At 30.4% G+C, this 18,021-nt stretch overlaps 1 protein-coding gene across 1 annotated transcript; it reads right to left on the minus strand.

The window, feature by feature from the left end:
• Positions 1–12,845: 12,845 nt before the first annotated feature.
• LOC120089816 (cytochrome P450 734A6-like) lies at positions 12,846–14,704 on the minus strand. Its single transcript, XM_039047219.1, has 4 exons — positions 14,222–14,704; positions 13,802–14,046; positions 13,350–13,719; positions 12,846–13,265 (listed from the first exon to the last, which is right to left on the minus strand). Exons 1-4 carry the CDS (start codon positions 14,702–14,704, stop codon positions 12,846–12,848), a joined length of 1,518 nt encoding a protein of 505 aa, XP_038903147.1.
• Positions 14,705–18,021: the final 3,317 nt, after the last annotated feature.

Below are 18,021 nucleotides of genomic sequence, written 5' to 3' on the forward strand. Positions count from 1 at the left end.
CTCTAATGAACAACCAGTTATAGTCCAACTATAAACTAGATCCCTCTCTGGCCAATGAGAGGGTGAGACACCTTATCGTTCAAGCCTGGAATCAGCCATTAAGAGAGCAATTCATTTACTTTCCCTATGATCGGGAAGGAGTGAATTCTATCTTGTGTACCTGTATTCTCAACTCCCTACTAAGACAAATCCCCAAAATGGTAGATATATTGAGTTGGCAAATTTAGCCACTCTCACCCATATAGATCAATGGATCGCCCTCATAAGGAGGAGTCTATACAACTCACTCAAGATTAAGGTCAAGTTACTTATGGTCATCCTAGTGAAATATAAGTCTCTTCAATTAGCGGTATTATAAAGAGAGACTAATCATTTCGTGGTCTAGTCTTATACATACTCTTTGTATAGGATACCTTCACTCACATGTCTCCACATGAATGATCAGGATCAGATCATTTATAAAACATTACAACAATTATAATAATTACAAAGTGAGCCACATCCATAGTGTCACTAGGATAAGTTACCCAACTTTATCCATATACTACAGACCATTCAGGTTATTACTTAAATATGATCCACTTGTATGTCACCACATACATGTTAAAGCTACATTAAATAACCTAGGATCTTAGTTTATTAGGTTTGAGTTAATGAAAATTAAATGTCAAATAAAATAATACTTTATTTTATTAAATAAATAATTTTTGTACAAATAATTTCCAAACTATGAAACCCACAAGATTTATGGCATCAACCCAAACAAGTTTGTAATACTAAGGGAAGAAGAACAAAACTATGAAGAAACTTTTCCTCCGTATTTTGTAGGAGAGAGATGAGAGATTGAGAGAGAATTTTCTTAGTGAGTGTGAAGAACTTTTCTTCTGTTTTCGTCTAAATGCAGAATTATTTTGTATAACAAGTGAAAGAAGTTGACTTCCTTCATCCCACTCACATTAACTCTCCTACAACTGTAGAGGAATTATTATTTAATTTATAAAATAAAATAAAATAATAATTATTAATTAATCCAGTTAATTAAGAGAAATTTTCACAGATAGAAAAAATTCCATACTATTTATGGAAATAGAAAAAAAAAAGAGAAACACTAAAGACGCTGATAGAGTTCTATCATCCTCTACCAATGATAGACTTGTATCATTTTCTATCTTTGATAGTATCAATGATAGACTTCTATCAGTTTTTATCACTGATAGACACTGATAGACTTCTATCAATCTCTATCAATGATAGACTTAAGTTTCTAACACTAATAGACACTGATAGAATTCTATCAGCATGAATCAGTAATAGACTTGTATCAGTTTCTATCATTGATAGATGTTGATAGACTTCTATCAGCGTCTATCACAATTATCTAAAAACAACAAAATTTTCAATAAGAATGTCTAGTATATGTATCATAAACTATCTAAAAAATTAAAAAAAAAAAACCCAACAAGTAGAAACAACAAAATGATTATCTATTGATAGGTAATTGATAGTAGTCTATCACTGATAGATAGTGATAAAAAACTATCATTGTCTATCACAGATAGATAGTGATAGACAACTATTAGTTTCTATCTGTAATCGATAATGATAGTGTTCTATCACTTGGTCTTACTATTAAAACTACTATCACTTGGTCTATAATGTTGTCTTCCATTGTCTATCATTGTCACTTTAATTAACGTTATTGAACTAGCAAAAAATTATAAATAGAGAATAACAAGAAGAAGAAAAGATTTATAGTTGAAGAAGAAGAAGGAGAAGAGGAAGAAGGAGAAGGAGAAGAGGAAGCCGAAAGATAGAGAAGGAGAAAATAATTAAATTTTGCTATTTGTGTAAATATTTTCCCTTATTTTTCTATTTTTGAAAATTCCTCATTAATTAATATTAATTAATTAAATATCATATATTTAATTAATATTACGTTTGAATCATATTCAAATATATTTTCCTCTTATAAACTATATTTTTAATATGAATCTCATTCACATTAAATTTAATTTGTAGTTTTAATACAAATCTTATTCATATTAAATTTAACATAAAGTTTTAGTATGAATCTCATTCATATGAAATTTAACCTATAGTTTTAATATGAATCTCATTCATATTATTTAATATTTAAATCTTATTCAAATACATTATTCTTTCGTATTATATAGTTTAATTTTGAACTCATTCAAAATTAACTTTATAATAATAATGTATGTATATACATGATACATCATATTAATTGTATCATATACAACTAACCTTATAATTTGAACAATTCAAATACTTTGAAAATTAAATATATTTTTTTAATCTTTGGTGAGCTAGCAAGGGGACCTAATGGACCTATAGATTAGAAGCTCCAATGATTCGAGATTAATGAATTAACTCTTTAATTAAATTAATTAACATTCATTAATTATGGGTCACTTCATTAAAGACCCACTTCATTAAAGACCCACAACTGCATTCTTCGCATTGTAGAATATTTCTTTATCCATGGATATATTTATTGCTAGTAAGTCAACCATTCATGGACTGCTCGTAATTATAGTTGGGTCAAATTACCATTTTACCCCCTGTAATTACCTTTTACTCCTTAAGTCCCACTAAGAATAACCTGTTTATAGTCCTACCATAAACAAATCTCTCTCGAACCATAAGATTGAGGCCATAATTCCCAACATAAGTTTGTTGCAACGTCTACCGAAACCGTAATTCAATATATTGTAGTTGCTGAGATTCTTGTTGAGCCTCATGTATTTTGTTATAATGTTGTTGATAATACTACTCTTGTTGAAGTTTTTGGTAGAGTCATTGTGTCTCCTGCTATTATTGTTAAATCTGTTGTTCCAGCTGAAAGTGTTGAAACTGTGAATCTATGTTTATTGTCTTGTTTGAAAAATATAGAAAATGTTAAGTCTCTGTCTGTTGATCAAACTGAAACCACTACTTTTGTTGTTGTTGACATTGATCTCCAAGAAGTTGTTGATTCTTTTGTCACTAAGGATATCATACGTAATGTTGTGTTTGTTGCTGATAGTATGAATGTGACGTTTTCTGACAGTCATGTTGTCAAAAAAATTGTGCAAAATATAAATTAATACTTTGAGGCATATTAGTCTCTTGACTCTAAACAAGATATTGATATTATTTTTATTAGTATTGATTGTGTTTTTGAAATGAATAAAGTTGTTATTGATGCTTCAACTTAACGGTTGGATATTGTTTCTGATAATGTGTTAGACGATGTTAGTGCTACTACTATAGTGTTTGCTAGTATTGCTACTATGAATCACTTTCTTAATTTAGATGTGCCTGAAAAAATGAATGTTAATAGTGGTCTGGTTGATCAAATGTTGTGAGTATTGATGGTCAAGATGTTGATATCAATACTATTGTTGAAAATATTGACAGACTTAGCTCAAATATTAACCTATATTATGTTGTAGATGTTGGGTTTTATATCCTAAAACTTGTAGATAGTAAATGTAACATTTAACCGATCATTAATAAAGAGTTATCAATGTTTATTACAATAAATATTTATTGCTTATCATGCCTAAATAACCCTAATCCAATAAACTAACATCCTAGACTGTTGTATGAGTCTTGAACTGTTTGTGGAGACATATGGGAATTAATGTTCAAGATACAAACTAAAGGGTCTATAGTATATGGATAAGGCTGGATACCTTATTCTGGTGACACTATGGATACAACCCACTTTGTATTTAATACAAATACAATGGTCCAACGCATTCATGTAAGGGACCTGCGAGTGGGGGTGTCATATGTAATGAGTGTGCATAAGGCCAAACCATGAAAAAGTAACCACTAGATATAACTCCATTGATTAGTCAGGTTTCTATTTCACTATAATGACCTAGGCAGCTTAGTTTTAATCCTGAGTGAGTTATAGATTCATGTTTATGAGGGATTGTCCTTTGGTTTATATGGATGAGAGTGGCCAATTCGCTGACTTAATAAGCCAACCATTTTGGAGACAAGAGCGAGTGGGAAGTTGGGAACATAATTTCACAAGATGAAATTCACTCCTTCCTGACTTTAGGGTAAGTAGATGAGTGTTTCCTTAAGTGGTATCTCTGAGACTTGAACAAAGGGCCCTACCCTCTCACTGGCCCGAGAGGAGATTCTGTTTGATGGTTGAACCACAAATAGGATGTTCATTAGAGGAATACTGATACTTAAGGATGTAGATGTAACCCAAGGGTAATATGGTAATTTGACCCAACTATTGTTATGAACACTCGTGAAGAACTAACTTGCTGGTGTTGGTCAATATCCGTGGACACAGAAATATATTTGTAGTGAGAAAAGTGCAACAGTGGGTCTATAATGGAGTGTACCTACAGTTAACGAATATTGATTAACTTGATTAATGAGTTTGACCAATTAATGTCATAGTGTTGGAGCTTCTGATCTATAGGTTTATTAGGTCCCACTGGTAGCTCATAAAGGGTATTAAGGTAATTAAAGTAATTTGAAATGTTCAAATTTAGTAAGAAAAAGAATATAATGTATGGTGATACATTATAATATAAAGCTTATATTTTAATTAAACTTTATAATATAAATTTATTTTGAATTTAATTCAAAAATTAATTTAATGGGAGAATTAAATATTTGACGGAGTTCAAATATTAAATTTAATATGAATAGAAGTCATATTAAAACTATTGGTTAAAATTAATGCACATTAGATGCACATTAAAACTATAAGTAATATGAGAGAAAAATAATTGAATGTGATTCAATTATAAGGTTAAATTAAATATGTGATATTAATTTAATGATTAATTAATCGGAGAATTAATTAATTATTTAATTAAATTAAATTTGATTTAATTAGATTAATTGAATTAAAACTATAGGTTATGAGAGAATGATGTATTAAAATATGATTCTAATGCACATTTAATTAAATATGAAATATTTAATTATTATTAATTAATTTGATTAATTAATAATTTATTTATTTATTTTAATAAATTAAATATTGATTTAATATATTTCAAATTAATTAATTAATTATAACAAACTTAAATAAATTAGTTATACGGGAGAGATCTTCTCCTTAACTTCCTCCTCCTCTATTAGTTCTCTGCATCATAGATTAGATTTTTTTCTCTGATATTTTTCTCTATAAAAAATTCCCTTCGAGGATCTCATCCTCACTAAATACAGGTGAAATCTTCACCATGATTTGCAATAGAGGAATCAAGATCGTATATCCAAAAAATTGGTGAAATCCTCCAGAGTCATCAACGATCGTAAGGGTTTTTACCCAATAGTAAATAAGTCTATTATTAATCAAGAAGAAACTAAGTAGGGTTTTTGAAAATATTGTTTCTGTGAATGTGGTTTGTGATTTTGTTGAGAGTAAGTGTGTTTCTATTGTTAGTTCCAGTGAGATTGATGTTGTTTAAAATTATTGATGCTTATGTCTTAGTTTCTACTTGTATTGATACTGCCACTAAGTTAGAGTTGTTTGTGAAAAATATTGCTGATAGTGACTTGACTAAAGATGTGGGCAAAGACTTAAGCTTTGAGGAAGATGTTCTTGTGGAGGAAGTAAAAATAATCATCCTCCCTTTGTTCCCTATGTGCCTTTTGATGGAATGCCCTTTTACAATGAGGAAAGTATTAGGTTATGGAAATAGGTGGTTAAAAGAAAAAGGTTAAAAATCACTTTTTGTCCCTAAACTTTCATAAAAATAAAAATTTAGTCTCTGAGCTTTGGTTTGTAATGATTTAGTTTTTGTACTTTCAATTTTGTAATAATTTAGTTTTTATCATAGAAATTAATGTTAAGATTTAATGAGATTTCCTGCAAAAATAAATCAATAAACTAATTAGAGACTCAATACTTTTATACAACACAAAGTCTACATCATAAAATAATAAAAATTTAACATTTAACTTTGATGAACTTTTTATATTAGAGATTAAATTATTACAAATTTAAAATTATAAGGATTAAATTATTATGCACTAAAGTTTAATGACTAAATTATTATAGAACTGAGAATACAAGAACTAAATCTTTACAAACCAAAGTTAAGGGACCCCGAAGAAAAATTACTGGTGAGAAAGACCACTCTGATAGAGCTCAAGATTTCTTAGAGTTTGTGGAATTAATTGTCAAACCGAGTTTGGTAAAAACGGTGTTGAATGTTGATTCTTACCATCCTAAACCATGTAATTTGATAAACATTGTTTGAAGGTTCTTTGTGAATTTGTCTGGTTTGATAATTTAGATAGTCTGGATCTTAGTAGAGTTCATGTGAGGGAGCTCTAGTTCGTGTTCTCTGATGTCTAATTAATAATTTCCTTGAAAGAGTTGGTGTAGACAATATTTCTAAACAAAGATCGACCAGAAAGGCTTGGCCTAAAACTGGCTAGTTGTTGTCAACAGAACTAAGTGTCAAATATGTCATCCTTTGCAAGATTGACAAAGCAAAGGTTTCCTCCTTTTCGCTACGTATATATAAGAGGATATGGTTCTCATATTAGGATTGTCCATTTTGAAGAATTATTGAGTTGTTTGTCGTAAATCACAAGTGTGTCAATCTTTAGGATTGTGAAAGAGTGTTGTTGTTGTAGATCTTGAGTGTTGCTCTAGATCTTGTTGGATGATTCTACATCTTTGATGTTTTTGGAATTGTTGCAACACCACGTGTAATAAGTTTTGTAGTGTATTAGATTACCTTTATTTCAGGAGCCATCGAATGAGGCCATTTATAAGCCCTTCTTTTGACACTAGCCTCTAATTATGTGTAACGACAACTATGTCAAGGCGGCTTTAGGAATCGAGGTTGTCCTTCTACTGACACCTGCCTATGGTTACGTGTAACCCCAATAATGTCGGGGATGAAAGCCCATACAGTAACAAAAAGAAAAAAAAAAGCCTACTGGAAAATCAATACCTAGGTTAAGCATGGTTAAAATTCACATAAAAAGGATAGAAAACAATCTTCCTATCCTCTGAGAAACCTTTGGTAATTTTTGATTTGTGGGAACCAATTGAATTGGAAAAAAGAAAGGGAGAATGTGGATTTTTCTTTGAGGGAATAAAAAGGCCAGAACTATTGTGCATGATTTTTTTTTTTCTCATTTTCCTCTGTGATCAAAACCAATTATTTTTTATCAATCGAGGGAGAGAAACATTGGGGAGTTATCTAATTAATTTAATTAATTATTAGTTAATAAATAAACAATTAATCATTAATTATATCTATTTTAATTAATGATTTTATTTAAATCATATTAAATTAAACATCTCTCACATAATCTATAGTTTTAATCCAATTAATTTAATTAAATCAAATTTAATTTAATTAAACTAGATAATTATTTAATTCGCCAATTAAATTATCTCCAAATTAAATATCAAATATTTGACTTACATTGGAATCAAATTCAATTGTATTTCTTTCATAGCCTATAGTTTTAATGTGTATCAATACAAATTAATTTTAATTTATAGTTTCAATATGAATCCAACTCATTAATATTTGAACTCCTTCAAAAAAATATTTAATTCTCTCGTAAATGAATTTTAAATCATATCCAAAATTAAGATTACATTATAAAGTTTCAATAAAATATAAACTTTATATTATAATTTATCATTATACATAATACTATTTTCTCAAGTGAATTTGAACATTTCAAATTCTATTCAAAACATAGTTACCTCAATTCTCTTTAAGAGCTAGGAAGAGTACCTTATGATATGAGATTAATTGGTTAAACTCATTAACCAATTAAACAATATTCGTTAACTATGGATACACTCCACTGAGATCCATAGATGCACTCTTCTCACTACAGATATATCTCCGTGTTTATGGATGTAGACCAATAACAACAAGTTCTCTTTACGAATGTTCGTAACACCAGTTGTGTCAAATTACTATTTTACCTCTGGGTTACCTCTGTATCTTTAAGTACCAATGCTCCTCTAATTAACAACATGTTTATGGTCTAACCATAACCCCTCTCGGACCAGTGGGAGGGTAGCCCTTTGTTCGAGTCCCAAAGACACCACTTAAGGGGACACTTATCTACTTATTCTAAATTCCAGCCTAAATTCCAGAAGGAGTGAATTCTATCTTGGTGAAAATATGTTCCTAGCTCCCCACTCGGTCTTGTCCCCAAAATAGTAGGCTTATTGAGTCAACGAACTGACCATTAATCACTAAGTTGTGTAGGTCATTCTAGTGAAATAGAAACCTAACTAGTCAACAAAGTTACATCTAGTGGTTACTATTTCGTGGTCCGGTCTTATGCAAACTCATTGCATAGGATATCCCCACCGAATGTTCCCTACATGAATGCATTGGATCATTGCATTTGTATTAAATAAAAAGTGGGTCGTATCAATAGTGTCACTAGAACAAGGTACCCAACCTTATCTATATACTATAGACCCTTTAGGCTTTCTCTTGAACACTGATTCTCGTATGTCTCCACATACAGTTCAAGACTTATACAACAACCTAGGATGTTAGTTTATTGGGTTAGGGTTATTTAGGTAAAATAAATACAAGATAAATAATAACTATTTATTGCAGCAAACATTAATAACACTTTATTAAGGATTGGTCAAAAGTTATATTTACTATCTACGAATTTTAGGACATAAAATTTAATAGATTGTGGGCCTCGAGGTTACAAGGTACCAGAGTTGAGCTTATTTGGTTGGCTCGAAACATTGAGCTTAGCTCATTTATTCCTTGAGCTTATCGGATCAGCTTAGAACCCAATGTTCTAACCTTTCCCTTTTAGACGTGTAGTTTCCATGCTGCCTCATAATTTCCCTTAGGTTTTAGCCCGCCTATTGTTTTGGGCCTTCCTTAAGACAATTCTCACCAAAGGATTAAATTCAAATTTTCTATGTACAATAGAGAATAAATTTGTAATTTACTCATATTTTATAAAGTAGATAAGCTTAAAAAAAAAAAAAAAAAAAAAAAACCAAGAAGTTGAGTTTGTAAGCTTACTTTTTTTAAAAAAGTTAAAAGGCAAATATTTATTTAATAAAACATATTAGGGTATTTCTTTAAATCTGTGTAGCATTGTTCAATTATAGCCATGTTTACACCCGTTGAAAAGTAATCTATCAATAGTAATGTAAAAAGTGAACCCCAGCTGATTATTTTTGTTGTTGTTTACCTGCTTTTTGTAATCGCAATGAGATGTGATTCGCCTTGAATTTTGTAATCAAAAGTGTAATCTGATTGAGGAATAAATGGTGTTCAATTTGATTGCGGTTGAAAATTACATAGGACTTACTACCTTTACCATTATCGTTATCGTTATAGATATTGTTACTGTAAGAGTATAAAAATTATGAATTTATCATATTTATTATTACCTTTAACGTTAGTGTTATTGTTACCGTTCCGTTACCATTAGGGTCAAACAATAACGGTACCGATAACGATAACAGTAAAATGTGATAGATTCATAATTTTAGGTAAATGCGATAAAAAAAATTATCCAATTATATCTACGATTCAGGCCTATTACAATTCTTTTATCAATGAAATCTTATTTGGATTACATTAATTTTTATTATAGTTTGGTAAACTTGACCTCGATGTAAAATTTTGATGTTACTTTTAAAACGATTCTTCATGTCCTCACAAACCAGAAACAAAACTCTGACGGGCACAAACTTGCCCATCATACCAGAATTGAACACTCGCTTTACTTGCATTGAAATAAAATTGTATGAAATATATTTATAAAATGAAAAATATATATTTTTTATTTTGCATTTCTTTGAAAAGCCGCAATTATTGTCCATGTGATAATTGATAACTCGCATGTTCAACAAATTATGTGTTTTTAAAATAAATCTTTAAACAATGATCATAATAAATAAAAAAAAAAACTCTTTCGCCTGATCAATATATGATTTATAAGGATACTTAATTTATTAGGCGTGTTGTACAATAAAATTAACCCTTATAAAAAAAATGAGATATTAAAATAATAATAATAATAATAATAAATGAAGGATGAGAAAAAGATCTTCAACTGATATTTTTTTTTAGTTCACAAAAGATTGTTGAATGGGGAGCCGACTTATATATGAATTATTGATTATTAATAAAACAATTTTTTTTATTCAAGTTGGCTCAAGGTTCTTTTTTTTTTTTTTTTTTTTTTTTAATACAATTGAGTAAGAAGATTCAAACCACTTATTATTGTTACTGATCCACTCATATGCCAATTGAGCTATTTAACACACCATTTAAACATTTTTAGAACACAAACGTATTGTTTTCAAATTCATTATTTAACACATAAGAGTAAATAATTAAAAAAAAAAAATTCTTGTTTATAACGAGGGTGGGAGATTTTAACCTTTAACTTCATGTGAGGTAGTATATGTCAATTGCCGTTGAATTATGTTTACTTTGATAATAAATAATTACTCTAGAAATTTTATATAATTAAGATGATTGTTTGTAGTTGTCATACTAGACTATTATAACTTATATGCAATAATAACTATAGACTATGGCTAGCTAATATACGAAATGTTGTGACCCTCACTCTCCTCTCAATACTGTCAAAGATAGCAAGGAGACTTTTCAATGAGCCCAGGGTAGAAAAGCTAGCTCTTAGTATCATTGGCATTTGGTTGGTGAACTTGTCTACACAACAACTCTTATTCTACTAGAGGATCTAGTTCCACTCCTCTGGTATGAAGTCTTTCCTTGGCCTTCTCTTTTAAGCTTTTTATAATAAGCATGAATCAAATGAATCTCCATCCTATTTATGGACCTGTACTTATCCAAAAACAGGAACCTCTATTGTCGTCCTACATTCCAAAATGAAAGCGGTAACTCTAATTCCGTTATCTCCTTAACAGTGGAGTCACTCGCATTAAGGCTGAGTAAAGAACTGAAGCTAGCAGCTCCCCTAGGCCCACAGTAGTACATTTTCTTGTTGCAAGTCTTTGTTCACGTATTACATATTCAAATCTAGAGTATGGTACACAACAATGTAATTATGTGCTTAAGCTTGAGTGCATAGGGAAGAAGAAGGAAAGCCTCTAACCCAGCGTCCTAAACAGCTCTTAAGAATTCTTATTTTAGTCTTTGAATCTTTCAATAAAATCGTGTCAGTTTACTCCTTTCTGCTCCACACTTTGTTCGAGCTAACCTATAAGAGAACTCACACCAAGATGGTGCTGAGTTGGATTTACTCCAATACCTATATTAGTACATGAAATGTTTAGTTTTGCTTAACACATGGAATATTACATACCACTTAAGGTGGTGGTTAGAGACTATTTATAGAGCCATGGTCTAATATTTGCTTAGAACATAATGTTAACAGTGTCAGCATATATGTGGTTGTTGAAGGTTTTTTTTATTAGTGGGCTCTGTTAGATATTATGTGGTTGACAATATTTGTTTAAGTGTCACATGTTATCTGAATTGTCTCTGCATTGGTGGTTTTCTATCAAAGGAATGTTCTTCAGAAATGCAGATTCTATAAAATTCTTTCCTTATCGGGACTTTCCTTCTACAACATTATTTGCTTATCCTTTTCTTTTTCAGTGTGCTATTGTTTTGGAAGTTAGAGTTACTCTTCCTTGTTTCCTTGTGCATAAAAAGAAAAATTAGTTCTCCAGTTTTGGTTGGTCGTTCTATCTTTATTAGAGCAACATTGTGTTATAGTTCTGAAATTGTATCGATCGTGTTTATAAGAAGGAGAGAGAGTTGAATCACTGGGAGATCTACTCCGTTCTACTTATAACTTGTGTATCGCGACTCATCTGAGAAGAGATTCTTAAAGCTTAGGGGGAGTCTAAGCCTTTCAAGCAAAGGGGACATTATTCTTAGAAGGAAAGATATGATTCAAAGTGAGAAGGAGTCTTATGACTTGAAGGGAACTTGAGTCTTGTAGAAAGAGAGTCTCTATCTTGGAGGGAGTGAGCTAAAACATTCTTCACTGATACTACTATTTAGGGGGAGCCTAAACTTCTGTGAGAGGGAGTCTCAAACCTAGGACGAGCCTAGGTGTATAGTTGAGCGATAAAGCTATTGGGGAGTCACTGTCATTGTATTATCATTACAGATAAGTACTGCGTTGTAATTGCTTATCATTGGTATTAGTGAAGTTATCTTTCCTAGGCATGTTGCCCCCAGACATAGGTGGTTTACACTGAACTAGGATACCAATCTTCTCTGTTCATTTATCTATTGATTATTTATTTTAATTATTGTGTGGAATACTATAACATTGCAGGTATCATAGTTATCACATAATAGACAACTCCTTTCTTATTTTCAGGCTCGATTCATTTTTTTTTTTTTTATGAAATTGAGCAAGCTAGGCTAGACCGATCAAAGACATGAGACCACATTTTCCCATTTTTACCTTGTCTTAGGATGACTCCAACAATTGTTAGTATTATTATTATCATTTTATTGTTAAATAGTTATAATGTATCTGTCTCTTATACACATCTAGATGTGTATAAGAGACAGAGGCTAGACCGATCAAAGACATGAGACCACATTTTCCCATTTTTACCTTGTCTTAGGATGACTCCAACAATTGTTAGTATTATTATTATCATTTTATTGTTAAATAGTTATAATGTATATTATAAAAGTTCTAAGAAAAATTGAAATTAACCCAAAAGAATAATAAACGAATGAATAATAATCTAAAAAGTATAGAGACAAAAATGAGTGAGTTTCAAACAAGTAATCATTCATTAATGAAAATAAGTTGAAGAGAAATCGATTTATTTTCAAGGTAATTATTTGAATAGAGACAACACATAATCAATTCCATAAGCTCCTAACGAGGAGCTGAACACCAAACTGAGGGTTTAAGCTTACAAACATCATAGGGGCATGTGTGTAGGTTGGAGAAACCATAAAAGAGAATCGTTGAATTATCATAGCTAATGCAACTTTGGCCTCAATCAGAGCTAAATGTTGTCCTACACAGATTCTTGGACCCAACCCAAATGGTAGAAATGAAGCCAGATGCTTCCTAGGCTCACTAAATCTCATAGGGTTGAAGCTACTTGCATCTTCTCCCCAAAGCTCTTTATCATGGTGGATTGCAACTATCGAAAGTTGAAGTTGTGTATCTTCTGGAACATCGACCTTTCCTAGCGTCAATCGTTTCGTTGTTCGCCGCATCATCATCACCGCTGGAGGATAAAGTCGAAGCGTTTCATTGACTATCATGCCCACCTATCAAAACAAATGCATCATTAAACACTTATCGTCTCTCGTATTTGTTTAAGTTGATGAGGTGAATGGTGATTCAACACTTACTAGTTTAAGTTCGGTTAAATTATCGGCAGCAGGCGGTGTCTTGTGGCCGCAGACATTGATGACTTCTTCTCTAGCTCGATCTTGCCATTCTTGATGCTCTGCTAGTAGTAAAAGGGCCCAAGTTAAAAGATTGGCCGATGTTTCCATTCCTGCAAAATAGAATGTCTTGCATTCATTTACGACTTCCTCCACTCCAAGTGTTTCTATTTCCCCATTCTGGTTCTTGTATGATGACAATAAGAGGCTGAGTAGATTAGTTGAGTTTTCCTTTTCTTTGTTGTTTTTCTCTCTTTCAACTAGTGCTTTTATTGATGCACGAGTTTCATTTTCTAGCCTATTCCTCTCTCTGTTCGTCTTGGTTGGTAAGAATCTGTTTGTGTTTACAAGTGAAATTTAATATCAATTGTTATCAAACAAGGACGAAGAAATTAGAAATTAGGAAAATGATGAACCTGTAGCCTGGAATATAAACACTTGAGACAGCTTGGAGAAAATGATGCATTTGTTGTTCTTGCAAATTGAAAATGCGTTTGCCTTCTTCAAAATTACTTCCAAAAGCAGTTCTTGAAATTACGTCTACCGTCATAAGACGAAGTTGTTTATGAACATCTAATTCAAACTCTTCCATTCCTCCTTTCATTTCTTCCCATTTCTCCAACACATTATTAACATTCAACGCAATCTCTGGTAACCACCCCTGTCAATTGTGACTTTTTTTTTATTAAATATTTTAACATAATTTTTAATTTAAAAGTAAAATTAAAGGGTTATTTTCAAATATAGGAAAATGAACAACTTTATTTACAAATATAATAAAATCTTAATATCAGTGTGACAAAAAAGTGAAGTTAAATATAGTTTTGTTATTAAACCTTGACACGCTCGATAGTGAAAGCCTGATTTGCGATTCTGCGGTGAACGACCCACTGTTCGTCCTCAAGTCCGACAAGTCCTTCTCCAAAGAGCAACTTGGAAACCGGGGTGAACCCGACCTTTCTAAAAGGCCCACCTGTATTCATAAGCACTTCCTTAATCATAACTGGGTCAGTTATCGCCAGTCTCGGCTTCGACCCGAACCAATACACAAACATCTTCCCATACTCCAAGGACCATCGGTGAATATAAGGCAACACTCGATACACTATATCGTGGCTTAACGGAATTGCCTTTGCATTCGCCTCTATGTACAGATGGCGGATATCGGTGGCGTTTCCGATGATCGGACGGTCAGGAGGCCCTGTTATGCCCTGCTTTCCAAAGTGGATTTGAATTCTCCATGGAACCCAGATATTGGAGTACACAAATTTGAAGAAGATTGTGAGAAATAGAACAATGGAAACCAGAAGAATATACATTGGGAATTTGAAAATCTAATGCTTAATTAGAGAAGTAATGGAAGGTTTGTGATTGATTTTTGGTTGATTCCCACCCATATTTATAGTGTTAGACTTCTACTTGTAGCAGCCACTTTGAATCATCAATAGGAAATCAAATTATTATTTTGACTGAAGTATGCAACAGAATTATATATTTTTGAAGTCTGCAACCATTTCAAATTTGATTCATTATATTTTAAATCAATAACATTAATGACTTTGATATTTTAATATTTTGATGGTGATGTTGATTATGGAGCTATTGTTTATGACTTTAATGGTAACACAATGTTTGTTATGGAAAGTCACAACTTCTCTGCTGGATTTATTGACCTTGTTAAGACTACGCTTTAATTAATTCAAAAACTTTTAATTGAAAAAAATTAGCTACGCTAATAAAGTTTAGCCCTCTGTTGATTTCATTCATGATTTGTTCCATTCTTGTTTAGGTCTAAAATTCTGTCCTTGTCAACTGCAAATGCAATGCAATCGTAGTGGTCATAGACCACAAATACAAACATAAAGAAATAATTTATCACGTGACAAATTATCATTGAACAATTGAATAGGATATACATAAATAGGTTTAATCTGAGATGCACCCAAGTTTTTTTCTTTACTTACTTAAATTTGTTTGTTCCGTTTCCGTGTTACTGTTCTTTACTAGAAAAAAATTTGTTGCACTAGAAGAAGAAAATGGTGTCTTAATGGGTTTTCAAAAACTTAAAATGTGTTTTTCTTAAATTACAATGGAGATTTGATATTTTTTTTAATACTTCAAGAAAAGAACTCAAATTTTTAAATTTTTAATTTTAAATCAAACATACATTGAGTGATCCAAAGTACTTGTCAAGCTATATTAAATATTTAAAGTGCTTGTGGCTTCAAGCATCTTCTTCACCATAATATTTTAATTTGTTAGAAAAGATCAACATGAGGATATGAAAGGTAATTATATTAAAATTATTAGTTTACCTAGCTTTTCAAGGTTCGTATTAAAAAAAAGAAAAAAAGAAAAAAAGAAAAACAAGATTACGTCCTATGAAGCACAGATATTTCATGTGAGGCAAAAAATCCGTATCAGACACGTATCGGATATCGATACTTTTAAATACTTCCCATATCTGACACGTTTAAATATTTCCCATATCTGACACGCGATTTAACGTATCTATTTCTACGCGTACATTTTTTTTTTTTAAAAAAAAAAAACAAGCAACTCATCTAATCTTTCATAATCTAAAACTAGACAGCGTATTTAAAAAGCTCACTATTCAAGTCCAAAACTAAAAGAAAAAAATAAATAAAAGACCAAACCCTAGAATATCTAATCTTCATCTTCACATTTGAGTCCCCACAAAGTCCACCAAGATATAAACCATTTGGATATCTTCAGCAATTCAATGAAGAAGTTCTTCGTTTATCTTCATACTTCTCCCTCTAATCTTCTTTTTCTTTTTTGTAATATGAGTTACTTTTCTATTGCATTTTATTAGTTATTGTACTTCAATATCTTAATGTTATTTTTTTTATTGTATTTCCGTGTTTGTATTCATTTTGTGCTATTGTTATTAACTTGTATGTTAATTTTATCTATATCCTAGATTTTTTTTAAGAAAAAAAAATAACTTCAATGTATTAGCATCCTCGTTTTTTTAGAAATATATATATTAAAAAAACATATAAAAAAATGATGTATCCTTGGACGTATCCATATCTTAGTTTATTAGAAATTGACGAATCGTCGTATCCGATCGTTTCCATATCGTATAACCGTATCTGTATCTGTACTTCATAGGTTAAGTCTTAATTGGTTTCGAACTTTAAGAAAAGGAGTTTTTTCTTAATCATAATTATATTAGAATAAAATATCAGGGTAGAAAATTCGATGGTTGACTTGAAGAGAATTAGTCTAATCTAATAAAATGTTCGATAATTATTCGATTTATTTTTAATATTAAATTTATAAATATTACTCCTACCTATTCATTTCTTTGTTTATTATATACGTTCTAAAAGTGTTTTTAAAAAAAAGCAATAAAAATTTTGAAAACAAGAAAAAGCAATTTTGAAAAAATTGGTCTATGTGTTTTAAAATTTAGCTAAAAATTTAAGATCTCGTTTAATAACCATTTCAGTTTTTTTTTTTTTTTTAAAAAAAAATTAAGCTTATAAACATATCTTTCACTTCTGAATTTCTTGCTTTGATATCTACTTTACTCATGTTTTCAAAAACCAAATAAAAATTTGGAAACTATAAAAAGTAGTTTTTGAAAATTTGTTTTTGTTTTTGAAGTTTGGCTAAGAATGTAACTCTTCTACTTAAGATTAATACAAACAATGGTAAGAAAATGTAAGGAAATAGACTTAATTTTCAAAAACTAAAAATAAAAAAAGAAATAGTTATCCAACAAGACCTAAATATTTAGTTAGGAAATATAACAACTATAGTAAAGATATTTTCTAGTTTTCGAAGATTATAGTTATCGAACAAATTTTTCGTTTTATTTTAATTATTAAACTTTTATTTAAGTATTCCTAAAATGGTGAGAAAAGAGTCTAAATAGTTTTGTTTTAAAAACTATATACTTAGGTCACGTTTACCAAATCGTAATTAAATTTTATTGATGGATCAATTATAATGAACTTGAATTGCAAATGTAATTAGATTGATTTTCATCTCATTTACTTAAAATTATGAAATTTGTCAAATTAACTGTTACCGTTACCTCTACTTCTATCTTTGAGGATCAAGCGGTAACGGTAACAGTAAAGATATCAAAATCGATAATTTATCAGCTGTAACAGTAACAATAATGGTAATCATAACGATAACTATAATAGTATCGATAACGATAGAACGTTATTCTCAGGCACAATCAGATTGAATAATCTTTATTCATCAATTAGATTGTGTTATTTCATTAAAGATTTGGATGTGGGGTCAATGTGTCACTACAAATGCAAAATATCAAAAGTAATCAAATGAGATCCACTTTTTTTTATTATTATTCTCAATGATCTATAACATTTTCAGTGGGGTAAACGTAGCCTTGGTTAAATACGGATAAAAAAATTTTGTTTATTAAGATTTTTTTAAAGGAGAATTATTAAAGCCTAACAGACTAAACAGAAAGAAAATTCGGTTGGACTAAAGAAAGGAGCCAAGAGGAAAATGATGAGAAGACATTCTAATAAAATTCAGTAGAATGAAGAGAGGTTAGATAATAACAATTTCGTTTGAGTAACTAGATTAATTAATTAATTAAGGATAAATTATACAAATGTCCTTCAAT

This window comes from Benincasa hispida, chromosome 11, assembly GCF_009727055.1.
Source record: "Benincasa hispida cultivar B227 chromosome 11, ASM972705v1, whole genome shotgun sequence".
NCBI lineage: Eukaryota > Viridiplantae > Streptophyta > Magnoliopsida > Cucurbitales > Cucurbitaceae > Benincasa > Benincasa hispida.

Bases quoted from the DNA above. Each gene is read 5' to 3' on its own strand.
- LOC120089816 (XM_039047219.1), bottom strand. From the start codon at position 14,704: ATGTATATTCTTCTGGTTTCCATTGTTCTATTTCTCACAATCTTCTTC. The intron at 14,047-14,221 runs GTTTAATAACAA...CACAATTGACAG, and splicing joins TCACTATCGAGCGTGTCAAG to GGGTGGTTACCAGAGATTGC. The intron at 13,720-13,801 runs GTTCATCATTTT...AAACACAAACAG, and splicing joins GTTTATATTCCAGGCTACAG to ATTCTTACCAACCAAGACGA.